The sequence below is a fragment of the Corythoichthys intestinalis genome, chromosome 1 (genome assembly GCF_030265065.1).
Source record: "Corythoichthys intestinalis isolate RoL2023-P3 chromosome 1, ASM3026506v1, whole genome shotgun sequence".
In the NCBI taxonomy this organism is placed as follows: domain Eukaryota; kingdom Metazoa; phylum Chordata; class Actinopteri; order Syngnathiformes; family Syngnathidae; genus Corythoichthys; species Corythoichthys intestinalis.
Genome location: NC_080395.1, coordinates 49,856,405 through 49,883,991, shown reverse-complemented (window position 1 = coordinate 49,883,991; position 27,587 = coordinate 49,856,405). Strand labels below are relative to the sequence as shown.

At 39.7% G+C, this 27,587-nt stretch overlaps 1 protein-coding gene across 3 annotated transcripts in view; it reads right to left on the bottom strand.

The window, feature by feature from the left end:
* Positions 1 to 27,587, bottom strand: part of pde8a (phosphodiesterase 8A) — a 90,649-nt gene that overhangs the window by 15,794 nt on the left and 47,268 nt on the right. For all 3 annotated transcript variants that reach the window (XM_057829194.1, XM_057829232.1, XM_057829248.1), the window contains exons 2-17: positions 26,132 to 26,188; positions 22,220 to 22,410; positions 20,029 to 20,085; positions 16,766 to 16,820; positions 16,424 to 16,512; positions 15,979 to 16,057; positions 15,448 to 15,588; positions 7,783 to 7,871; positions 7,637 to 7,688; positions 7,514 to 7,556; positions 7,187 to 7,264; positions 6,953 to 7,023; positions 3,962 to 4,126; positions 1,591 to 1,639; positions 1,371 to 1,506; positions 1,102 to 1,300 (exon numbers count right to left, since the gene is read on the bottom strand). In XM_057829194.1, the coding sequence (XP_057685177.1) occupies positions 1,102 to 1,300; positions 1,371 to 1,506; positions 1,591 to 1,639; positions 3,962 to 4,126; positions 6,953 to 7,023; positions 7,187 to 7,264; positions 7,514 to 7,556; positions 7,637 to 7,688; positions 7,783 to 7,871; positions 15,448 to 15,588; positions 15,979 to 16,057; positions 16,424 to 16,512; positions 16,766 to 16,820; positions 20,029 to 20,085; positions 22,220 to 22,410; positions 26,132 to 26,188 (1,551 nt within the window). The remainder of the gene's footprint in view (positions 1 to 1,101; positions 1,301 to 1,370; positions 1,507 to 1,590; positions 1,640 to 3,961; positions 4,127 to 6,952; positions 7,024 to 7,186; positions 7,265 to 7,513; positions 7,557 to 7,636; positions 7,689 to 7,782; positions 7,872 to 15,447; positions 15,589 to 15,978; positions 16,058 to 16,423; positions 16,513 to 16,765; positions 16,821 to 20,028; positions 20,086 to 22,219; positions 22,411 to 26,131; positions 26,189 to 27,587) is intronic.

The window sequence follows — 27,587 nt, the reverse complement described above, 5'->3', positions numbered from 1 at the left end:
TGTTCAGAACAATGAGAAAATATCTAGCAAAAGCAAAAAAGTCTAGAAAATCAGTTCAGTTTATTTCAGGGTATTTATGTAAAATATAATATTTAAACAATATTTAGATATTTTTTGAAACCACTGTCCCAAGTGGAGGAGTTCAAGTATCTTGGGGTCTTCTTCACGAGTGAGGGTAGGAGGGAGCGGGAGATCGACAGGCGGATCGGTGCAGCGTCTGCAGTAATGCAGACTCTGCACTGGTTCGCTGTGGTGTAGAAGGAGATGAGCCGAAAGGCGAAACTCTCAATTTACCAGTCGATCTATATTCCTACCCTCACCTATGGTCACGAGTGGGTTGTGACCGAAAGAACAAGATCCCGGATACAAGCGGCCGAAATGAGTTTCCTCCGCACGGTGTCTAGGCTCTACCTTAGAGATGGGGTGAGAAGCTCAGTCATACGGGAGGAACTCGGCGGCGAGCCGCTACTCCTCCGCGTTGAGAGGAGCCAGCTGAGGTGGCTCGGGCATCTGGTTGGGATGCCTCCCTTGAGAAGTGTTCTAGGCATGTCCCACCAGCGGGAGGCCCCAGAGACGACCCAAGACACGCTGGAGAGACTACGTCTCTCGGCTGGCCTGGGAACGCCTTGGGATCCCGCGAGAGGAGCTGGTTGAAGTGGCTGGGGAGCGGGATGTCTGGGCTTCCCTGTTAAAGCTGCTGCCCCCGCGACCCGACCCCGGAGCAAGCGGAAGATGATGGATGGATGGATGAAACCACTGTTGTGCTCATTTATATGGCTATAATATTGGGATAAATTTGTTCAAATTTGGGATATGCTTCCCCCCACCTCTTCTTAGATTTCTGAGGGATTGAATCAGGACTCAGTATCAGTAGATCCTCAAATCCGATGGCTCAGACTTACATGCAACAATATGTAATTGGGACATCCCTGGTATCATTACACCCCAACTAGCTAACAAATACTAGCCTAAGCATATGGTTAAACACATACTTGACTGCTCGAGATTGTGCATGTGTTGAGGATGGCCATATATTATCAGTCTTGTTTTCTAACTTGTGGCCATAAATAATCAGTCTTGTTTTCTGGCTTGTGAACCGACCTTAACTCTCTCCTTGCACAGGAAATATGCAGTTGCATGCAGGACGTCGGCCGCGTGGGAAGAGTTGTGGTAGGAGTTACTAGAGTGGTAGTTGGCTTCAACCACTTGCAGCCAGGAACGCAAAGTGGCCTCGGCGCAGTTGAGGTACTCACAAACCCCAAAACGGGAGAAGATCTTTAGACCCAAGAAAGTCAAAGGCCTGGAGGGAGAACACAATATTTGAGCGATCCTCAGCATTAGACATAAGGTTTAACAAAGGGCCACCCCACCGTTTTATGGTTGCAGCTTCTAAGTTGAAAATGTCAAAGTCCCAAGAGTCCTCACTCTCCATGGTCTGAGCTATCCGAGGAGGGATGTCATTTAACGAAAGAGGAGTGGCCAAGTGACTAGGGATGTGATGGGGATCTAAATGACAACAGAGACACCAAAAACATATTTTAAAGGCGACAATATTGTTAATTACTTCGCAAGGAACGCATTGCAACTCACGTTTTGTGGAGAAGATGTATTCATTTCCTGACAATCTGCGTAGACCGTCCTGAAAATGGAGATTGAATGAGTTAATATGAATAACTGGAACTTGTTAAATTTCCGGCCCCAAAAACAACATGTCATCTTGTTACATAACATAATTACATCATGGCATAAAATAGACTTTCCACCTCATTACAGCTACATTATTAAAAAGCAATTATGATCTATCGTATGTAAAGTATATTTTAAGCATACATGGGCGTGTGTTGCCGATTGAAATGTTTACTTAACAAGTGAAAAAGGAAGAGGAGACAAGCTCATCTTTGACCTGAGCATTGTCTAGTGGTGGCACTGCCTCTGTACACACTGGCTATTTTAAGACTTTCTCATCAGGAAGATGACAACTCCTCTCGAAATGGCAACAGAGTTTGAGTTGAGTCTGACCGCAATGAGGCCCGTAGATTAAATAATTACAACCGGATTCCAGAAATAATCCATGATAATGAATTTATAGCGGTTTTCATCATGACCTTTCAAAGAACACATCTTTTACATGGAGGGTCAACTGCACACTGAACCCCTCCCATCCTCTTATGAATCCACATTGTGCATTTCTGAGTCAAGTCCTGCTTATTCATCTGATCTAAAGAAGAACAGGATGTTTCCAAGCCTGCACGAGCAAGAGAAAAGAGGTACATGTGAGCGTTACTGTGCAGGGACACAGGGGGGAGTGGGAGTGGGGGAGTGGAAGAGAAGGCGGGCTCTTTTCTGCAGCCTCCAGGAGCACAAAGGACAATTTAACACTTCCTGTGGGGTCGATGCCAAGACTGCCAACTTGGCACTTGGCCTACTTCTGAACTTCACCATCGCCTCCTGGTAATGTCACTCGCTGACTCTCTAAAAGTATTTTTTATTTGTTTAAATCCACCTCTTTCGACGAGAACATTGTTCTAACTATCCCCAATGAGACAGACATGCAAAAACATTTGCATGTTTGCATATGAAAAATGACTGCAGGTAATGTGGCATAGAAGAGTCATTAGTTTGAAAAAATCAGAAACTAGTGATGGGGCCGATTCGATCCAGTATCGGTACTGAGTTCCAATACAGTTTTTAAATTCACTGAACAGTTAGAGGCAAGCTGTGAAAATTTTCGATCAATGAGCAATACCTCAGGTCTCTTCATTCAAGGTGCATGAATGTGTTTGCACGCCATGCGCTGCCAAAATGTGACTTGGGGAGCACCTTTACAGCGTTGCCCAGGAAACTTCATTTTGGGCTTTAATTTCCAATATGGGGCATGTAGTCAAGTGTGAACCCTCCTAGCTGCTCAGCGTGACCCATTATTGTCATTTTTGGATGAAAGTATACCTTCGGATCTCCAGGCATTGCGCGCCACTCACTTGGCTGCCAGAGGCAAACTACTTTCGTCCACATTGGCCCAGAGAGTCAGGGTGAAATCATACTTTTCAATCGAAATTTAATTTTAGGTTTTAATGGCCAAAATAGGGCACGTTGAGGCATGGTGACAAACGTGAACCCACCTGACCGCTTGTTGCAGTCTTAATTTTGTTAGCATTTTTAGGTGGAAATACAATTTCGGATCCCCAGGTACTTTGCACCACTCTCATTGCCGCCCAAGGCACACTATTTTCGACAACCACCGTGCCGACGATGGAAAGTAAATTGCTCCCCTAGACATACTCAGGAGAAATATCAATAGCGCTCCTGGATATTTTTAACTGGCGAGGCCTGGACAATAATAATAATAACTAGGCCTGCAAGCAGGACTGAACGGGCCCTCACAGTTTGGCGCAACTCGGACGTCACGCAAACTCGGATGACACGCAGGTCAGGGTAGTAGCAGATTGTCCCACTCTTATTTCAAGAGAACCTAACTTGCCCGAAACTCGCCTCTTTTTTGGGGGGGATCAGAAATACATTCACACACCTAGGAGAAAAAAACACTTTTGAAGAGGGTCCTACAAAAAAGGAGGTGCTCCTGAGCTGTGTAGCTACGCACTTATTCAAAACCAGAATGAATCTTCTAATTGGGCCAATTCAACCAAGTGTGCCAAATTTCGTGCCTCTATAAGTCCATGGAAACATCTGCTTTCTTTTAATGGCGATCTGTTATCGGAATTGTATCGGTATTGGCAGATATATATACTGATTTCGGTATCGGATTGGAAGTGGTAAAATGTGGATGGGTGCATTGCTACTAGAAACAACAATCATCAAAACATATGGTTCGTTCAGAGAAGCAATTTTTGAGCTTCTGGTCTATGAGCTCACAAGTAGATCAACAGAAATTCTGAACAAGTTAATTTTCTCAGTTTTGGAGGACACGGTTTTGAAATGTTAGGTCTACAGTAGCAGCGCTTACCGTCATCAGTCCTCCAACAAGGTCATTTGTGTGGGGGTCTTCATCCTTGGTGCCCAGCTGTGGGGAGTAGAGCTCTGTTGTCCGTAGGATCTCCAGTACCCGATCCAAGGCCTCTGCAACAGGCATGGGGCTACTCTCCTGTGCTGCGTTGATGATGTTTATCACCTGGACAATGAAATTACTACAATAATTATAGGCGCTCAACAGGCTATTAATACTCTGTTAACTAGGTTGGTTGCATGAACAACATAAGTCATACAGTGTTACAGTGCAGTGTTACCTCGAATTACAAATTTAATTTGTTCTCAATACTGCACTCAAAAGCTAAAAAAGTGTGAATTTATGAAATAATAATGAACCGGATCATCATGGCCTCAAGGGCGACAGCTTTATTTCAAACCACTAAAATTTCAGATTGGTCCTTCTATGGCAGTGTTTCTCAATTACTTTCTGTTACGCGCCTCCCCAAAGAAGAGTGAAATATTTCAATACGCCCCATCTAACTCTCTGCCCCATGTATAAATGGTTTCAGTTCAGGTTTCAGCAGTTCATGAGCACGATAGGTGGGGGCAATTGCAATAAGTCACACCATATACAGTGGGGCAAATAAGTATTTAGTCAACCACCAATTGTGCAAGTTCTCCTACTTGAAAAGATTAGAGATGCCCGTAATTGTCAACATGGGTAAACCTCAACCATGATAGGCAGAATGTGGAAAAAAAACAGAAAATCACATTGTTTGATTTTTAAAGAATTTATTTCCAAATTTGAGTGGAAAATAAGTATTTGGTCACCAACAAACAAGCAAGATTTCTGGCTGTCAAAGAGGTCTAACTTCTTCTAATGAGGTCTAACGAGGCTCTACTCGTTACCTGTATTAATAACTGTTTTAACTCATTATCGGTATAAAAGACACCTGTCCACAACTCAGTCAGTCACACTCCAAACTCCACTACGACCAAGACCTAGAACTGTCGAAGGACACCAGAGACAAAATTGTAAACCTGCACCAGGCTGGGAAGACTGAATCTGCAATAGGTGAAACGCTTGGTGTTAAGAAATCAACTGTGGGAGCAATTATTAGAAAATGGAAGACATACAAGACCACTGATAATCTCCCTCGATCTGGGGCTCCATGCAAGATCTCACCCTGTGGCGTCAAAATGATAACAAGAACGGTGAGCAAAAATCCCAGAACCACACAGGGGGACCTAGTGAATGACCTACAGATAGCTGGGACTACAGTAACAAAGGCTACTATCAGTAACACAATGCGCCGCCAGGGACTCAAATCCTGCACTGCCAGACGTGTCCCCCTGCAGATGAAAGTACACGTCCAGGCCCTTCTGTGGTTCGCTAGAGAGCATTTGGATGATCCAGAAGAGGACTGGGAAAATGTGTTATGGTCAGATGAAACCAAAATAGAAGTTTTTGGTAGAAACACAGGTTCTCGTGTTTGGAGGAGAAAGAATACTGAATTGCATCCGAAGAACACCATACCCACTGTGAAGCATGGGGGTGGAAACATTATGCTTTGGGGCTGGTTTTCTGCTAAGGGACCAGAACGACTGATATGTGTAAAGGAAATAATGAATGGGGCCATGTATCGAGAGATTTTGAGTGAAAATCTCCTTCCACCAACAAGGGCATTGAAGATGAGAAGTGGCTGGGTCTTTCAGCATGACAATAATCCCAAACACACAGCCACGGCAACAAAGGAGTGGCTTCGTAAGAAGCATTTCAAGGTCCTGGAGTGGCCTAGCCAGTCTCCAGATCTCAACCCCAAAGAAAATCTGTGGAGGGAGTTGAGAGTCCGTGTTGCCCAATGACAGCCCAAAAACATCACTGCTCTAGAGGAGATCTGCATGGAGGAATGGGCCAAAATACCAGCAACAGTGTGTGAAAAGCTGTGAAGAGTTACAGAAAACGTTTGGCCTCCGTAGTTGCCAATAAATGGTACATAACAAAGTATTGAGATGAACCTTTGTTATTGACTATGTAAATACTTATTTTCCACCATGATTTGCAAATAAATTCTTTAAAAAACAAACAATGTGATTTTCTGTTCCCCCCCCAACCCCCCCCCCCCCAGATTCTGTCTCTCATGGTTGAGGTTTATCCATGTTGACAATTACAGGCCTCTCCAGTATTTTCAAGTGGGAGAACTTGCACAATTAGTGGTCGACTAAATACTTATTTGCCCCACTGTATTTACCTTGTTCATTCTGTCTGCTGCCAATATTTTAGACACAATAAACACAACTGCCTTTCCTAATCTCCTACCATAGTCACAATGAAGCAAACTCCTACATTCAAGTCATATTTTATGGTCTTAAGCTTTCAGGAGACTTGTTTAATTACCTCTGTCTTTACTATCCTTGTTAAATATTTTTGTATTGTGTCTCTTGAAGGTTTATTCACTGCATTTTATATCCAGCTCTGTGCTGTGTGTGTGCAAGCTAGGCGCATAAAAAAAAAGCCAACACAGGCACTTACTCCCTACGCAAACTCTGACAATGATAGTCACTGCCATCTATTGCAGTGGTTTCGCAATTACACTTTATCCTAAAACAGTCATATGCTAAGCCATGTGATAGTAGGCCTTCTAATATCTAACAGTACTTTATTCTAGAGAGGATGAGGCCCAGGGGGACTGCCTACACAGTGAAATGATACAGCAGAGAAACTGTAGTATGTCATATGACCCCTCCCCGCGGACTTTCTATGTTTCCGTTGTTGCAGTCCAACCTTCAGACTAGATCAAGAACAGAAACAGCAGATCAGCCTGGCACGGCGTGCATGAAATGTGGCTTTTTATCACAGTCCGCTCTTGACATGCTTGCGTGGCCTCTAGAAAATTGGATCTATTTCTGGTGGATGTACAAAAAGGGCTCGTGGCGGTGCTGGTGGTTTTTATAATGGCAGTGTTGTCATGAGATTGGAAGCATCTGCACACACTGGTGGTCACATGACCCAAGTCTGAGGCACCACCTTAGTGATGGGAGCCTCTATCGTCATGGAGTGGATTCTGGCCATTGAGGAGTGCCTTCGCTGTGAGCTCCCTGACCAAGAAAAAAAAAAAATTAGTCATCTTATCCCAACTTTAAGGAAAAAACTACATTCTTACTCTCTCCTGAGTGTTTGCATGGGCCTAATCAACACTTGATACAAACAGACAACGGGCGAGGTTTCATAAGGGTGTTAGTTTCCATCTATCACTCTTACCGTCGCTCCCCCGAGATGTTGTGGATCTCACATCCAGAGAGCCTTTCCTTCGGTCTTTGTGCTTACTGGATTGGATGTCTGGGGGTAAAAAAAAACCAACAACGTCTTGAGTAAAACTGCAAAAAGAAACATTAAACCCCACCCAACAAACTGGATGAACCAAAAGTGGGACAAAAAGATGATAAATGGCACAACCGACAGCGATGTAGGTAAAATCAATTTTGACTTGGTGGTCAATAGATTTGAAGTCTACTGCCATCAAAAGCAGCCAATGATTTAAATACTAAGGTTCATGTGCGTTTATAAAGAATCTAAAGACGCTATTACCTGTTTGCGACTCTGCTTGCACTCGTTCACTTGATTTATCAGTCTAGATTGACACAAAGAAAAATAAGTACATCAGGTAAATAAATCTATCAACTACTGAGCAAAGCGGCAATCTTGTCTCACCTTATTATTATCATTTAAAGGCCTGTTGATAGACACGTAGTGTCTTATTTTTCTGCAAATTGTAGATGCTTATTGTTATTATTGTAAGGAAAGTCTGTAAAATCATTCATGAAGTGCAAATACACATTTCGCATTCTGACACTCACCCTCCCTGTCCAGTTACAGGTGTGATCTTCACATTTTGCTGGATGCTGTCTCCATTTTTCTTTTTGGCATAATAAATCCCCTGCCACTCCTAGAAAGCATCAATCGCATAAACAATGAAAAATGCTAAAAGCAGCCGGAGTTGCGTAAAAAAAACATACATTCATATTTCAAGTATTTCCAAGGGAACTAAGTCACGTTTAAAGGGAGAAGGTTTGCTCCTCAACTCCACAGCGGCTGATTCATGTACAGTGAAGAAAATAAGTATTTGAACACCCTGCTAATTTGCAAGTTCTCCCACTTAGAAATGATGGAGGAGTCAGAAATTTTCATACTATGTGCATGTCCACTGTCTATCTAGAAAAAAAAAATCCAGAAATCACAATTGATGATTTTTTTAACAATTTATTTGTGTGATACAGCTGCAAATATGTATTTGAACACCTGTCTATCCGCTAGAATTCTTACCCTGAAAGACCTGTTAGTCCGCCTATTAAAAGTCCACCTACACTTCATGTACTATCCTGAATCGGATGCACTTCTTTGAGGTCATTAGCTGCATAAAGACACCTGTTCACCCCATACAACCAGTAAAAATCAAACTTGTAACATGGCCAAGACCAAAGAGCTGTCCGAACACACCAGAGATAAAATTGTACACCTCCACAAGGCTGGAAAGGGCTACGGAGCAATTACCAAGCAGCTTGGTGAAATAAGGTCTACTGTTGGCGCAATAATTAGAAAATGGAAGAAGCTAAACATGATGGTAAATCTCAATCGGAGTGGGGCCCCATGTGAGATACATCCTCGTGGGTCCTCAATGACTTTAAAAATGATGAAGAATCAGCCCCGAACTACAGGACAGGAGTTGGTCAATGACATAAAAAGAACTGGGACCACCGTTTGCAAGGTTACTGTTGGTAATACACTAAGACGTCAAGGTTTGAAATCATGCATGGCACAGAAGGTTCCCCTGCTTAATGCAGTACATGTAAAGGCCCGTCTTAGGTTTGCCTATGACCATTTGGATGATGGAGAGGAGTCATGGGAACAAGTTTTGTGGCCAGATGAGAGCAAAATAGAACTTTTTGGTTGTAACGCCACAAACCGTGCTTGGAGGAAGAAGAGTGATGAGTACTATCCCAAGAACACCATCTCTACTGTGAAGTGGTAGCGTCATGTTTTGGGGGTGTTTTTCTGTGCATGGGACCCTGTATTGTGAAATTTTGGGAAACAGCCACCTTCCCACAATCAGAGCATTGAAGATGGGTCTTGGCTGGGTCTTCCAACATGACAATTACCCGAAGCACAGAGCTAGGAAAACCAAGGAATAGCTCCGTAAGAAGCATATCAAGGTTCTAGCATTGCCTAGCCAGTCTCCAGACCTAAACCCAATAGAAAACATTTGGAGGTTTCTCAGTGACAGCCCAGAAACCTGACTAATCTAGAGTAGATCTGTCATTCATTTTCTCAGGTGTTCAAATCCTTATTTGCAGCTGTATCACACGAATAAATTGTTTTAAAAAAATCATACATTTTGATTTCTGGATTTTCTTTAAAGATGGACAATGAAGATTTCAGAGCCCTCCATGATTTCTAAGTGGGAGAACTTGCAAAATAGCAGGGTGTTCAAATACTTATTTTCTTCACTGTGTACACGAGCCCTCCTTTCCTCCCCATCTACCTACGCACTGCTTTGGCTGCTTAAAAAGAGCCTTCCTGCTGTTTGCAGCTCTGTGATTGACCTTTGCTCTCTGTGTAGTAAGATTACAGCACAGCCATCAGCTGCTGTTCTCGGGTACATGAAACACATCAACGGTGTGAGTGGTAGTGCAGAAAGACTGCTCACTCTGGTGCATGTATGATGACATTTCTCAAAAATCACACTAACCTACAATCAAGTGTTCATTCCAGACATTTTCTGTCCCACACATGAAATTTCAAACTAAAATACTGAACACTTGTTATGTAAATGATAGTTGTTCTGAGAAAAAAATAATAACTGAAGCTGTTGTAATAGTAAGTCCTAAATATAACATAAAATTAAAACAATAAGAATAATACATTGTCTTGTAATTCTTTAAACACTTCATTCTATCACAGACACATTTTAAATAGTGGTAATCATTTTATGTTCTGAAGTTGTAATGTACAGTGCCTTGCAAAAGTATTCGGCCCCCTTGAACCTTGCAACCTTTGGCCACATTTCAGGCTTCAAACATAAAGATATAAAAATTTTAATTTTTTGTCAAGAATCAACAACAAGTGGGACACAATCGTGAAGTGGAACAAAAATTATTGGATAATTTAAACTTTTTTAACAAATAAAAAACTGAAAAGTGGGGCGTGCAATATTATTCGGCCCCCTTGCGTTAATACTTTGTAGCGCCACCTTTTGCTCCAATTACAGCTGCAAGTCACTAGGGGTATGTTTCTATCAGTTTTGCACATCAAGAGACTGACATTCTTGCCCATTCTTCCTTGCAAAACAGCTCGAGCTCAGTGAGGTTGGATGGAGAGTGTTTGTGAACAGCAGTCTTCACCTCTTTCCACAGATTCACGATTGGATTCAGGTCTGGACTTTGACTTGGCCATTCTAACACCTGGATACGTTTATTTTTTAACCATTCCATTGTAGATTTTGCTTTATGTTTTGGATCATTGTCCTGTTGGAAGATAAATTTCCGTCCCAGTCTCAGGTCTTGTGCAGATACCAACAGGTTTTCTTCCAGAATGTTCCTGTATTTGGCTGCATCCATCTTCCCGTCAATTTTAACCATCTTCCCTGTCCCTGTTGAAGAAAAGCAGGCCCAAACCATGATGCTGCCACCACCATGTTTGACAGTGGGGATGGTGTGTTCAGGGTGATGAGCTGTGTTGCTTTTACGCCAAACATATCGTTTTGCATTGTGGCCAAAAAGTTCAATTTTGGTTTCATCTGACCAGAGCACCTTCTTCCACATGTTTGGTGTGTCTCCCAGGTGGCTTGTGGCAAACTTTAAACGAGACTCTTTATGGATATCTTTGAGAAATGGCTTTCTTCTTGCCACTCTTCCATAAAGGCCAGATTTGTGCAGTGTACGACTGATTGTTGTCCTATGGACAGACTCTCCCTCCTCAGCTGTAGATCTCTGCAGTTCATCCAGAGTGATCATGGGCCTCTTGGCTGCATCTCTGATCAGTTTTCTCCTTGTTTGAGAAGAAAGTTTGGAAGGACGGCCGGGTCTTGGTAGATCTGCAGTGGTCTGATGCTCCTTCCATTTCAATATGATGGCTTGCACAGTGCTCCTTGAGATGTTTAAAGCTTGGGAAATCTTTTTGTATCCAAATCCGGCTTTAAACTTCTCCACAACAGTATCTCGGACCTGCCTGGTGTGTTCCTTGGTTTTCATAATGCTCTCTGCACTTTAAACAGAACCCTGAGACTATCACAGAGCAGGTGCATTTATACGGAGACTTGATTACACACAGGTGGATTCTTTTTATCATCATCGGTCATTTAGGACAACATTGGATGATTCAGAGATCCTCACTGAACTTCTGGAGTGAGTTTGCTGCACTGAAAGTAAAGGGGCCGAATAATATTGCACACCCCACTTTTCAGTTTTTTATTTGTTAAAAAAGTTTGAATTATCCAATAAATGTTGTTCCACTTCACGATTGTGTCCCACTTGTTGTTGATTCTTGACAAAAAAATTACATTTCATATCTTTATGTTTGAAGCCTGAAATGTGGCGAAAGGTTGCAAGATTCAAGGGGGCCGAATACTTTTGCAAGGCACTGTAATATAAACAGCAGCTGAATAACGCTCCAAAAATGACATATTCAAGCTAATTGCTCTGACCATCACACACCTATGGAAATCTCCTATTTTTCATATTTTTGGTGCAGCCATTGAAACCAGCACATTATCAGAAAAAGTTATATATATATTTCCTTTTTTTAGAATGTAGCTATAGTGCCAATGTATAGATTGCCCTTATGAGCATAGTGGCTCACATAAGTAGCATGTACTCCTAAGAAAAAAGTAAAATTTACACCGATTTGAAACATCTCTAATCTGAATACAGTGCTCCCTCGCTACTTCGCGCTTCAAACTTCGCGCCCTCAGACCATCGCATTAAAAATAAATAAATAAATAATAAATTAGGGCTGTCAAACGATTAAATTTTTTAATCGAGTTAATTACAGCTTAAAAATTAATTAATCGTAATTAATCGCAATTAATCGCAATTCAAACCATCTATAAAATATGCCATATTTTTCTGTAAATTATATATATATTCTGTAAAATAAATTGTTGGAATGGAAAGATAAGACACAAGATGGATATATACAGTGGGGAGAACAAGTATTTGATACACTGCCAATGGGGAAACCCAAATACTTGTTCTCCCCACTGTACATTCAACATACGGTACATAAGGACTGTAGTGGGCATTTCACTCTACTGTCATTTAAATCTGTCTATGCTGTCCTCACTCCGAAGCGTCTACTTTTTCCAAAGCTAGACAGCTAGTGAACGACGCCTTAATAATCAGACTTCTCCCTTTTTCATCTGATTTATTAATAAAATAGCCTCAAACCATTGTCCACTTTAGACCGTCGTAAAACTACAAAAAAAGTACACAAGCATTGCATTAGCAACAACATTAGCTTAGCACGCTATACAGGTTCACTAAACATACACAAAAAGCGTCTCATACAAAAAATAGAACATTTCGCTTACTAACATAATATATACATTCTTTACAACAACCATACTTACGGACAAATCTTGTCCAAGGATCATATAAGCACAACATTACAACGTAGGCGTCAGCCCGAGACGTCGTGCAGCCATATTGAACTGGCAAGAAAAAAAATAAACCATGTCGCAAAGCGACCACAAGAGTTCGCTGTTAGACAGCACAAAAAGCCTGCTGTAAAACTTACCAAAAGGCAGAATACTGTCTGAGCGGGACATGTGCGTTAATTGCGTTAAATATTTTAACGTGATTAATTTAAAAAATTAATTACCGCGCGTTAACGCGATAATTTTGACAGCCCTAAAATAAATAAATAAAAAATACAGATTAGCTGTCCCGAGCCGATCGCGTAGTCTTCGGGCCCAAATACACCAAATGATTGTTGCGGTTCCGGTCCGGTTCAGTGTTGAGCGCGTGCCACGCAGTACGACAAAAACAAGCAAATCATACCGGCTGCGCACCGTTGCGCGTGATAATGTGGCATTTAAAACAACGACAAACACACGGAGTCTTTACTCATCAGAGAAGCATAGAGAGAGCACATTTTTTTTTCCATATTGATATTTTAGTTGTGTCTTTGTCTCTTAATTCCAGGTTGACTGCATCATGTTGAGACCAGGGCTCCGTGTGTGGGGACTTGGGGGGGCGGGGCCTATTATGCCCTTGGTTGTGTCGGTGGGCTTATGTCTGCGCACATTTAAAATTTATGACACATAACATCTCACAGAGCTGTTATAAACAACTGTTAAATAATCTGTACTAGTTGTAAAATGGATAGCGAATGCTATACTACACGAACAAAAAAACTGCGTACTTGGAATCGGTGTCTTCAGTGTCTAATCACTGCAGATTCATGTGCCCAGCGCAAACTGATGGTTTTTCTATGAAAAGTCAAGTAAAATGTAGGAAATAAAAAAAAGAAACGTCTTGAATAGATCACCTGGTCAAAACTTGTGGGTGTCTCTTTATTCTCTTTCGTACTTTTCCCCCTCGACTCTGTATACAAACTGACATTGTGTGTGCACGAGAATTTCTGCAGTTGAACCACTTCCAGATACGCTGCATTTTTTTCGCTCAAAGTTGTCAGCACGTCTTGTGTTTGATATCATTGCCAGAAAAACACACATAATAGGACACCTTGCAGCTTCCTTTTTAATGCTGTCCTAATAGCGATCTGCTGCATCGCAAATCACTTTGTGACTTTCCACCTCCATGATGAAACATTCTTTGTCCATGTTCACTGGTGTTAAAACCGTGAATAAGCAACTGGGCTGTTGACGTCAGGCCCAGCTCCGCCCATTTTGTCGGATGCGTGTCCGAATAAATACATTTAACACACACACACACAAAAACACATTTTTTGGGGGGGTTGCACTAATTTGTGATTTTTCACTAATCACGGCAGGTTATGGTCCCCATTAACTGCGAAAAATGAGGGATCACTGTACTGTAATAATAAACTTGTATTATATTGGAATCAGTGTTGTTAAGCTTACTGAAAAAAAGTAATTAATTATAGTTACAAATTACTTCTCCCAAAAAGTAATTGCGTTACTAACTCAATTACCTGTATGTAAGAGTAATCAGTTACTTGGCAAAGTAATTGGTGATAATAACTTTTTTTTTTTTTTTCCCTCAAAAAAAAAAAAAAAAAAAAAAAAAAAAAAAAAAAAACATTGGCCACACTATGTGAAGTTTTTTGTGGAGGTTTTTGGTACAATTGGCCCGAGCCCAATTCTTTACCCTAATTTACCCTTTACCCTGAATCAACTGTTAAAAGTTGTTAAAATTGCTCCCATTATTGCATTAGTTCCCTTCTCTCTACTTTCGACATATGAAAGTTTTTAAAACTGTTTCATCATTTAAAGAAAGATTGAAGTCAAGATTTTGCCGATTTAGAAGTATTTTAGATAAAAAGTTACTTAGGTTCGCGAGGTTCTTCTCTACAACAGAGCCGTCCTAAAAAGCCTACTGCTTTAAGATGGCGGCTGTCATTTTGCATCTAGTTATATCTATATACAGTACATGTGATATCTACCATGTCTACCACATCTACCATAACATGCGGGCGTAGTTTGTCCGGCTATCGGCTGCAACATGTATTATTGGAGCTACCTAGCATCGCGTTTGCTCGGCGTCACAACTTTCTTGCCTCCTCCCCGCTCCTGCTCTGCTCTGTCGTCTCGGTGAGTCCGTCTCCCTCAGACTTTTCGACCAATATAGTAACGCATAGTAACGCATGCCTTTCCGTCCTCAGTAACGGTAACGGCGTTGCCAAGATGAGAAAAGTAATTAATTAGATTACCCACTACTGAAAAAAATAACGCCGTTAGTAACGCCGTTATATTGTAATGCCGTTATTAACAACACTGATTGGAATATATGTTTATCATGTTTAATATCTCTAATAATATAAAATATATGACATCAAGTCAAGCCACATTTATTTCACAACAGAATCTTAAAGGGTTTCATGAGCCCAATTTGACAAAAACAAATGCTACACTCACAACGTGTATTGGATTTTTTTTTTTTTGGTGATTTTTCACTAATCACGGCAGGTTATGGTCCCCATTAACTGCGAAAAATGAGGGATCACTGTACTGTAATAATAAACTTGTATTATATTGGAATATATGTTTATCATGTTTAATATCTCTAATAATATAAAATATATGACATCAAGTCAAGCCACATTTATTTCACAACAGAATCTTAAAGGGTTTCATGGGCCCAATTTGACAAAAACAAATGCTACACTCACAACGTGTATTGGATTTTTTTTTTTTTTTTTTTTTTTCCCCACCACGCTAACCCCCCACCCCCCCGAATAAAAAAACAACAACATTTTATAAAAATTCTGGTGCCGATCCCATTAAAAACATTCTGCAAAGTTAAGAAAATTAGATTTGTTTTTACCTTCCCTTTCCGGATGCAGGAGTTTATTGTTTCAAGGAGATCAGGCTTATTCTTCTCACTTTTAGGCACTTCTATTATTTCCTTTCCTATGAGCTCACCTTGTTGGTAGCCCATGATGGACTCGTAGGCAGGATTTACATACTGTGGAAAGAATAAGGTTTCATACAGGAAAATTTTGGCAAAGACAATTAAAAAAAAAAAAAAAAAAAAAAAGTCTTGCTAGAGACACATGACTGGATTTGTATGCAATGGCCCAGTACTGTCAGGTGAAGGTTAATGTGCTAAAGAAGATTGAAACAGACAGTAACAAAATAAATTATTTGAAAGCTGATTGACTTCCCTTTTAAAATTCAGATTGATAGATATATTGGCACTTGATAGCTTTAAAAAGAATAAGAGCATTAACAGTGAACGTATAACATTTCTATACACCTTCCAAAAATCAAACACTTAGAACTAACTGGCAATAAATTTGGCAATAAATGTATATGTATATTAAAAAAAACTGCGGCAAAGTTAATGAAAACATACCTGAATTACTTGATCTTCAGACGTGATCTCTATGGCCTCTTGGCTTTGTTCTAGGGCTGTGAAAATAGCATTTCCAGCCCTTGGCAAGAAAAAAAACAATTGCTCATTGTTGCCATATGAACAAAATGACAAATGTACAAAAGAAAATGTATGTAAGGAAATGTAGACGTCAAATCCATTCACAAACTGGGATATTTGAATAAAATGGATTAGACATTTATCGCTGTCACTGCCAGCGAATGAATTTTGATTTTAGAAGGTGGATTCTATTCTATCCTATTCAATTTTATGTTCAACCTGAAATTTGACCCCAAAATCAATCACCTTTGACATTTTATTAGTAGTCTAGTTGTCCAATACTTTCGCCCATTATATTTATTAATTCACGCACCATGCAGTTTTGTATAATCTCTCTAAAAGACAAACACAAAGTTGCCCAACTCACCTCAGTTTGAACTGTGCAAGCACCTCTCCGTGCTCCAGCTGCAGCAGCTCATTATAGCAGGCCATCATATTGGCATTCTCCACATATCTCTGAGGGTCAGAATTCAACAGCGCAAAATATGATCATCCAAAGTTCCATTTTAAACGAGCTTGTTGATGTAAATGTACAGTTCACACCACAAAGCCATAAGAATCTCTATGCGTGTGTCTCCTGAGCAAACACAGATTTACAATCTATACCCCTGTCTTATATATAGTGTTGACAGAAGCGCTATGAAAATATTTCATAGGAGTAATCCAAATATAGGTAGAGGACATACACAAACACACAATGGGCTCTCACCCTATTAAAGCCGGCGTTAATCAAGGGCAACACAGAGGCTTCTTCCCTGTCTGGCCTGAAAAAGAGAACATAGCAGAACATTGAACATCAGCCTGACAGATCTGTCTTTGGAGCAGTGTTTGTCTTTTCATGACACTTTCTACCATTTCAAGGACCTACTGGGCAAGATGGTCCATTGACAAAGTAACTAATCTTATTTATTTTTATTATTCTTATCTCTTCTTTCTAATGATATGTAATCTTTAAATAATTCCTGGCCATCAAAATGCCGACTCTTCGACAAAACTAACACATACCAACAAGTTTTTTGATCCAGTGGTGTGACGTCAGCAATTCTTACATTTGGTAAGGCATAGTTTGCGTAGCTTATCACGTCCGAAAACTGCGAGTAATCGTCACGGTAGATAAACCTTTGTTCAATCTTATCCCCACTGACTGCCAAAGGGCGGTGCTGAAAGCACTGAATGATCCATTCGCCCATGTGCAGTGTGAGTATGTGTACCAAAAAAGTCCCCTTTGACCTCTGCTTGGCCCACGGAACATGTATATGTAAGTTCCAGTGTTATCACAGGTCCAGTCCCAAAAGAACCTTCTAGCGTGAGCATGAGGATTCTGAGTAACAGAACACTTAGGCCAGGGGTCAACAACCCAAAATGTTGAAAGTGCCATATACACAAAAAAAAACCAAATATATCTGGAGCCCCAAAAAGTTAAAAGCCTTATACAAGCCTTATAATGAAGGCAACACATGTATCATGTATGTATCTATATTAGCTATATTAGCCTACTATCAACTGGCTGCAAATACATAATGAGCCTTCATGATGAAATTCATTTTCCCTGCAGTGTATAGAGAATGACGCACCACGTGACTGCTCTGTTGTACGATGAAGTTTAATTTCATAGCAATATTAATGAATTAGAAGAATGTTTGTGTCATGTTTGTAATCATACAGAAACCATATTAAAACAAAAAAAAAATTCCCTCCCACATCTTTTTCCATTTTCTAAAATTTTTTTAAAAGCCCCAGGGAGCCACTAGGCTAAAGAGCCGCATGTGCCTCTAGAGCCGCGGGTTACTGACTTAGGCGGTCATACGGGGTTCTTAGCATTAGTTGTCGTCCGATAATGACTTTTTAACAGTTGACTGATATTGTCCAACTCCAAAAATCTGATACAGATATCAAACCAATACAAATATATGCGGTCGTGGACTTAACATATTATTTTTCAATTTTTTGTTGTGCATTTAATTTTTGCACCATGAATGCAAATGGTCTGCTCACATAACAAATCCCAAGCATCTTAGTTTGGAGACATCTAATGGTCTATAAGCATAACTGCTGTGCTAAACTGCACAGACAAAAGGCTTCTACATTACCATATTAGTTTGGAGACATCTAATGGTCTATAAGCATAACTGCTGTGTTTAACTGCACAGACAAAAGGCTTCTACATTACCATTGAAGGCAACTTGCATATTAACCCAAAAGCGAAAATGAAAAACCAATGTCAATATTATCCGACGTCATTTTGAAATGCTTTTATCGACCAATAATATCGGGCAACTTTACTTACAACTGTAGTACCTAGTAGTAACTTTGGGTATACTGCTTCTTGGCTAGGTTCCAGTATGGATATTTTCAGAGATTGAAGTGGGAATGCGTAGATATTTGCACATGAATTTTGGTGACAATCAGTGTTGTTGATGAACGAAAATATTTTGTCAACGTATTTTTTTTTTCATGACGATGATGTCACGATGATGCGCTGAAAACGTATCTTGGGGGACTAAAGCAGAACGAGATGGATATCAGTTGTCTGATGACACGAGAACGAGATGAAAATTCGCCATAGTTTCCGTCCTAAATTCACAATGTGTAATCATTTCTTATTGTAAGTGTAATTAGCACGCATTTAGCAGTGTTTGGTCGTGTCACTCATGTGACGTGCTGCGCCTCCTTCCTGCCCCACACACACGCTAGCATGTGCCCATTGCAGGCTCCTTTTGTAAGTTTTGTCGGGTGCTGCTTGGCAGGTTTTGTGTTCTTATCTTAGCTTGCCATGTTGCTTTAGCCTTTAAATGTCTGTGCTGAATGATCATCACACACTAAACTAACTTGTAGCGTTAGCATAGCGTTCCTGTTAGCAGTAGCATTTAGCGCGGCGATTCAGTGTCTTCTTAAACTCTTGGAAAACATTTTATATACTGTAGTTCTTGGCGTCCAGGTGAGTTTAATTGCAAATAATGTGCAGTTTTCCCGCTGAGTGTGTATTATCATCATGAAAATGTTGATGTCCTTGTGGACTCAACAGTTACGTGCTCGTCTGTCACGCTAATTCAGAATTGTTGGAAACCTTTTATTTATTCATTTATTCATGGACCAAAACCTTTGAAGTTTATAGTCGAAAACATTTTGAAAATTTTCAACTAAAACTAGACGAAATTTGTCTGAGTTTTCGTTGACTATAATTAGACGAAGACGAACACATTTTGAAATGAACAAAATATGACTAAGACTAATAAGTATTTTCGTCCGAAAGACTAAGACTAAGACGAAAATTAAAATGGCTGGCATAAACAACACTGGTGACAATCAGTCTTGGAATCATTCATCAGCATCAGTCATGTGCTGCCTATGATTCTATTTCACCTGAGAGATCCAAAGTTTCTGCATTTCCTCATCCTTTGGACTTCATACAGGTTGATCCTTCTTTTTTTCATTCTTTTGTTGCTACTCCCACTCACAGGCATAATTTCTTGAACATTCCCAGTTCATTCGGAAAGCACAGGTTTTACATCATGAGAATTAATAGTAGACGAGATTTTTAAAAAAGCTGTACGGTATTTACCCAAAAAGATGGGGGCATTCCAGAATGTGCTGAAAGTGTCACAAAAATACTTCTAAAATCAACAACTTGTGTTTTTAGTGGGTTAAATTTTATGGCTGACATATGTTTTTACATTTAGAACTATAATGTAAGTGGTAATGTTGAACCCAATCAATGGTCCCTTTAAACGAAGTCAGTCCACATCACAACTTGTACAACAGTTTGAATTGACTCTTCAAAATAACACTGATGGCAACCAAATTGAGTAAATATCCCTGTAAAGTGAAACTAATCAGTCTTGTAAATTTGATACACCACACAGTGGGATGTTGTGGACAAGTCTGCCTGATTGAAATGTGGACCACGCAGAGTTGAACTGTAGCACTTGTTGGAAATTTTGCTTTGAGAAGGGGTCACCGAGTTGTACTCACCTCTTGACAACAGCGACTATCACAGTGTTTTCTGAAGAGCTGACCGCTCTCATTGACCTGAATGTAAACAGAGAGAGCCCTTTAGCCGACTGTCCGACTGACTGAGAAGCCCGTGGCATCAAATCAATTTATTTGTCAGTTTTTCACGCTCCGATTCTCGCGAGCCGCTCCAATGACGGAGCTCCGCGAGCGAGCAGAGGCCTCTGAAAGAATGCAGTGTACGGGTCCGCTCATCCGCCTGTGGTTTGCCCCGGCCAGCGGTCATAAAGGCCCTTTAGTTTCCCCGCCTGAGCCCGAGCGTGTACACTGAACATATGGAGCGGGCAAAATGAATAGAGTTAACATACACGCCGGCCAGGGCAAATGAATGTTTGTAAATGCGCTTTTGGTTTGGCCGGATGCTAAGCATAGAAAAGCGGTATGGACAGACACGGCTCATTTCTCATTTATTTAGCACTGATAGTTAACATGATCCAAAAAAAAAAAAAAAAAAAAAAAGAGCTAAAAACCGGGGAACTCAGCATTGGACAATTAATCCCCAAAACACTACCAAATGTACATAGATGCTATTAGTGGGAGGTAGCAAATCACAAATACTACGAATGTGTTTTGTTTTGCTCCATTTTATAAAAACACCAGCTTCTAGCACACAAAAAAACTGTTGTATTTTTCACTTTTTATTAGATAATTCATATTTTGTTGTTAGCCAGCATTACAAATTAGATTATTTTAGAGGTAAACTACTATTTTCAATGGGTGAAGTTATCAAAATAAGTGTTACAAGTAATTGATACTAAAAATAATCGAGGTTATTCTACTTTAGTTCTAAAGAACAGTTTGTGTAAAAAAAAAAAAAAAAAATGTTTTATGGTCCATAAGGTAGTGCTGTAACGATTAATCGATTAACTCGATTATTCAATTAGAAAAATATATTCAAACTACATGTTGTTGCTTCGAGTATTCTTTTAATTAAAGTGGCATTGTAATGGTTTATTTTCAAAGTGTTTTCATTTAGTTTTATTGATGAAGGTGGATACACTGCCCTCTGGTCTGCCTCTTTTTACATGGCTGAATCCACCTGCTCCCTGTTTAGACCAATGTAAGCTAAGTTTTTGTTTGAGCTAATGTTTTTTTAATGTATTCTTAATTTAGTTTATAGCTATATTTGGCTGTTTTCGTGGGAATATGTGTCTGAACCATTTGTTAAGAGCATTGTTAAAAAAAAAAAAAAAAAAAAAAAACTTTAGCATTTTATAGCATTTAAGCTAGCGGACTTTTTCTATGTAAGTTAGCCAATTGTTCTTTTGTTGTACATAGATCCTCATTTATTATTATTATTTTTTATACCATTTCAGGCTCTGATCAGGTATGTTAATTTTTCGTGTCCCTTATCCGATTACTTGATTATTCAAACTAACTGGTCCATCGATTAATCGACTACTACAATATTCGATTGCAGCCCTACAGTAAGAATTTACATAAACGACAAGAAAACACCTTTTAGACTGACAAAACAAACGTCCACACAAAAACAGTAAAATAATAGGTAGTAAACTGTCTAGGTAGGTAACTATCTAATCTAGGTGAACTAGGTAGTTTATACATGTCAAACCGTACTTACAAATTGCTTAGTTACATCAGACTGTTAATAAATTAGATACCACTCAGTGATACATTGCAGTTCTACAACTACACTAATAAACATGTTATATTTCTCCTTGACAGGTTCAATATCATGCAACATTATCATTCTTAAGCAGAATTCTTGGTAATGTTCTCGTATTGGATCTCATTAGATGTATTGCTAAACTTGGGAGTGTATATTTGCAGTGGGAAAAGCCATGTTATTGAAATACCGTAAATCAATAAAAATAGTCAATCCAGAGCAAACATTGCCCCAACATTTTTTTAAATTTATGGGCCGACGCTGTTGAATTTTTGCTTCGTAAATTTGAATTACAAGCCAGTTCATGATTGTACGCCATTAGTACAAAAAAGTGAGCAATGGTCACTGATCCACTTTGAATTAATTGTGGAGCAGGACAAACAGTCAAACACACAAATAAAATACACTTTAAAATACCTACTTAACACATTGAAATACATAGAGTGTAGCAAGTCAATCAATTTAAAACACGGAAAAGAAAGAAAATGGATGCTATTAGTAAACCAACAAAGAAAAGTGCCCTACCGGCATAGTGCTTCAGCGTCAAAGTGTCTGGAATGTCTGTGGTCAATGATGACGAGGTCGTGGAGCTTCTCGGCGAAGCATTCGAGTGCCGACTCAGGCGTGCGTGCCATGCTGCACCTGTAGTTGGCCTTCTCACAAGCCCAGCAGAAGCCATTACTCTGACTGTCCTCTTTGGCAAAAACTAAAAGTACCTGCAACACAAGAGATTACTCAGCACATCTAGCCTTGTGACTCATTGGGTGGCTCGGCTCTCTGACCTTATGCAATGTCACTATGCCTACTTTACGCTAATAATAACCTCTTCATTCATTTTCTCTGTGCTGGAGCCGATCGTAGGTGACTGACTGGTACACTGTAGACCAGTGGTTCGTAAGCATTTTACAGTATCACCTCAAAGAATATTTAACTTTCCAAGCATTACCATCAGGCCGTACTTTAAATCATCAGCTGCCATTGATGGCGCTAGACGTCCAGTCCATCTTGACTGGGAGATCTGACAGCGAATGATTGCTGTCAGTCCTCTTCTCGATCTCGTTCCCATTAATATTCAACTAATAAATATTAATGTAATAGTGAACACATCCTCTCACCTCACCGCTCAAAACTTAACCCAGAAAAGGTGAACATGCTCACATTCTTGCATCCTAACTTGGACTGAGAAATTTGATCAACTTGAGCTGTGGCAGCGGGTTTAGTCTAAGTTTTATTTATTTTAATTTTATACAAAATATGTTCTTTATTTTATGTATTACTTATTTTAACATTATATTCATGTTGATGTTATAATTTGCAAAGATGTTCTGAAAAATAAAATGTTCAATGGAAATGTTATTTAGTTTTTTTTTTTTTTTTTTAACCATACACTTCAAAATAACACATTTAGAGCTATAATTGCAATACCATGATACCGTGAAACCCCGGTATTTTTGCTTAAGGTTATCATACCGTCAAAATCTCATACCGGCACATACCTAATTATATATATATATATATGGCGGAAAACACAGACAAGACTGAAAAAGCAGTTTCTGCCCTTGCACTCCTCTTTAAAAGAAACTGCTGTATTTTAAGCCAAAACAACTGTTGTGTTTCATGGAACAATATGTCTATATGCTGCTATAGCAGATTCATGGCGCATTAAGCCCCCGAACTATTTTAAATTTGTCCGTTTTACCCTGAAAACCCTCATTTACAGACGTTTTCGCTTTTGTTTCAACCCAGCCATATAACGAAGGTAATTAATTAATATTTATTATTCAAAATGTCTGTCATTTTTAGCTTAAAATAATTAATTGGTCTAATATTTCGTTTAAAAAAAAAAAATAAAAAAAAAGACAAATTATTCACTCACATATTTTAACTTTTAAACAAATTACGTCACAATGAAAAAAATGGCGTCTGTAAAAAAGTCACGGATATCTACCTCATAACTATCGCTTAATTGCATTTTTTTTGTTACTGTCACATCTTATTCGATATGTTGGATGATAAATAATCGATCTAAACAAAGAAAAACGTTTAAAAAGGTAAATATGTGAAAAAGAAAATCTTGACCACTCCTTAATGTCTGCGATTTCTGCATCGCAACCCTTTTTATATTACCATGTTTCACCCATAAAATCCCCAAAAAGTCCAGCTGTGACCATTCACAGCTGTTTCTTAACACTCAGTGATACATGCTACATGGAATTTTTGGATCGAAACAAGGTAAGTATGTAATAATATCTCGTTAAAGTAATGGCGTCTGTAATTCTGCTCTCACGTGCTCTCACCTCCAGATAGGGTTTTGCTGTTTAAAAAATATATTAAAAAAAAAAAAAAAAAAAAAAAAAAAAAAAAAGCCCTCCTGTTCAAAAATTTTTTCCCCGATAAAATTGAGATTTTAAGCTTTCCAATGATGTATCACACGTGCATATCGGACAATTTTGAAAGTTGGCCAAATCAGGGGTCTCAGAGCGGAACTTCAAGTCACCTGAGTGTTTTCTGCCATACATACATACATATACACACACATATACATACATATACATATATATACATATATATATATATATACATATATATACATATATACATATGTATATATATATATATATATATAAAATGTATATATCATTTTTTTAAGGGTCTCTCTATATTATATATTACAAGGGTGTATCACTATCAATGGTTTGATTTACCCATTGCTATGATCTATGACATGATTAGTTGAGGTGTTAACAGACGTCCGAGTCCAAAGTGCTGCCTATATCGTCAAAACTGTCATTGAGAGGCCACTTGGCCTTTGCCAGCAGGCTTCCATAGAACCTCTTAGTTGCGTAAATACTGGACTAGCGAACCGGGCCCCCCTCCAAGACCAGCGCTGCATAAGAGCAAATTCATGAGTCACCCTCTCAAACAGACGTCACCTCTGAATGTTGGCTGGGAACAGACTCAATGTGGAGAGGGGAAAAGTTTGGTTCCGCAATTGTATATTGCGTGTTCAATCAAGTTAGCATACAAAGACCAGACGTTATGGAGAAAAATAGAGCCGCTTTTGTTTGTGCAAAGTTGGATGTTTTGACAAGTTTGATTCATCGGGACAATTGGTTCAGGTCTAAAGTAACAAAACACGGCTTGAAGCCAAAAGGCAGGCCGCTCTAAACCTTAGAAGAGTGTTACTAATGCAAACCATATTTAGCAATTGAACAGTTTCAGTACATGTACCAGAAACTCGTAAATATGTCACTACTGACATGCAGTTTGCACAAATTTAGAACAGAATTCCACATTGGAAGGTTTTGAGAAATGGTGGACATTGGAGTCTTTTTTTTTTTCATGTTGAAAGAACAAGAAGCTCGCCAAATTTTGTGAGCCACAAGAGGAGGAGGAGCAGAGATCAGATGGGACTGACAAAAACAGGAAGGAGTTATCTCTCCCTTGTTTTCCTACTGGAGCGCATCAGACAGTACAAGATACTTTGTGCACACCCATTTTAAATTACAGTACGTGCAATTCATTACTTTTCATTCAGTCACTCTGGCTTCACAGCACAGAATTATCAAACAAATCTTAGAATCTGGTTAAAATTTTATTTTTGCTCAATTTAGATTTTTTTAATCTACATAATTCTGGTGCAACATTGCACTAAATTATACAACGGAAACTTTGTCGCAGGATAGTGGTCCACCCAAAATGCACTCGGCTATTTTGACTATTAAGTGCCCCCCAATTTTTTTTTGTAATTACTAGTTGTGTCTTATTCTGGTTTGTCTTTTTTTATGATGGGATCATAAATTATGATTGTGCTTCAGAGACGCTCGAGTGCCATTGTGAAATGCTTAATTTTTCCTCCTTCTGGAATTTTGTAGACTGAGCAGAACCAATCAAAATTACTATCAATACAGTAAGTCGTCTGTCTCTTAATACAGTAGAACCGTTAAAGTCAAATTCCCCAGCGTGTACATTGAGGAATTCAACACACACAAAACATTGGCCCCTAAAGTTCAACCGACTCTCTGTCTTTTTCCACAACATGCATTGTTCATTATGGTATGAACTTGGGCATAAACGTTTGACCTTGTTGCCTTGACAACCGAACGTTGCATTGCACGCAGTCCAATCATTAACTCATTTTCTAGCATTGATGGCTATAGATATCCAATCAATTTTAATTGGAGGGATGGCAATGAATGTTTCAGAGACATTGGCGGTGATAGATGTCCAACCCATTTGAAGTAGGAGGGTTGGCAGTGATCAGTTACTGCCAAACCTTCCAGTCAAATTGGACGTCTATCACCGTCAATGGCAGCCAATGAGTCAAGAAAAAAAATCTAATCAAATGAAGACACTTCAATTGGTCCGTAGAAAGTAAAACACATTAAATCACATGGTGTAAGTGGAACCCAGACATTTAATGTAATTGTACATTACCTGAAGTGGGTCTTTAAATAACTTCATTGGTCCAAATTGCACCTCTGTTAATGTAGTCTGAAACAACAGGAAAAACAGGATCATATTTACTTTCAGAATCACATTCAGGTAATCTTTCAGGTGCTATGAGGCCTTCTTTTGCATGGACAGTATGTCACCAATGATGCCACGAGAAACTAGCAAAGCACAATATTTCTTTAGCTAAAGACTCTCAAGTCACTTCATTGTGCAAGATAAACAGATAAGATATTGATATTGCCTTTTATCGTCAATTGAAAACTTCTGGAAAGGATTCCATTCACTACACTTAACCTAGTTAGAAGACAATCTTTGTCTGCAACAAATTTCACTTCCTTTCTACTAAATGGAACCCAGCTCAGGGGTTAGTAACCATAGCAACCGAGCCCCTTGTGGACGGCGATCCCACTAGAATTCCTCTTCTTCGTAAACAATCTACACATGTGGAAAAGAAGAGAGGGAGGAATTTCAGAGCACGCCGGCCGGCCGTAAATCACTTCTCGCTCAACTGTAAGCCTTCTGCGGACTCAATGACACAACAAAGGGGGAACAAAGCTGATTAGCCTTCGGTGTAGCACCGCTGACGTCATTCTGACACTGGGCCGTTTGTTGGCGTTCGAGTAGTATGACGTTGGGCGAGCAAAGTGATGCCCTGTGATTATCTGATCCCTCACAGACACGAGGACAGAGGCCACATGACCAGCTCATGAACAAGAACAATGCATGTGTGTGTGGGTATATTCGCCTGTTTTGTATACATTTCCTTGTACTTAAGTTGCAATTGGGTCACAGAGGTCGTGAAAGAGATGGGCTCCTTTCTTTTGCATTGTAAATGGTGAAAATCCATAAAGATTGATTGATTGGTTTTCATTGCATCCTGCTTGAGAAGTTTTTGACATTGAAACAATGGAAGTAGTATTCAATTTACCTCTAAAGCTAAACCAAAGACAAATAACATTAACATTGAACGTAACCCTTTAAAGACCTGGCATCCACCACATACTGTACATAGACATCACATTTTGGGTCAAGTAGAGCAGTGGTCCCCAACCACCGGGCCGCAGACTGGTACCGGTCCGTGGTGCATTTGCTACTAAGCCGCAGAGAAATAAATAATTTATTAACGACTGCAATCTGGCCCTGTCTACTCTATAGACTAAGGGGCAGTTTACATGGCGACTCTGTGACACAAAGACGCAATGACTGAGTTGCGGATTCGCCTCGCGTGCATATGGTGTCGGTGAAGACGGAAGGCAAAGACGAAAAATTCTGAATCCTGCCTCCAAAGTGGAAGAATCCGATTGCGGGGGGTTGAGGGGGGCTTCCTCGGCATGCATATCAAAGGCTCCTGCGGCGCGAGACCGCATCGTTAACGTCAGCACTCGTACACGTCACATTGGGCGTGCGCAGCGGTGCTACTAAACATTAAAAATAGCAA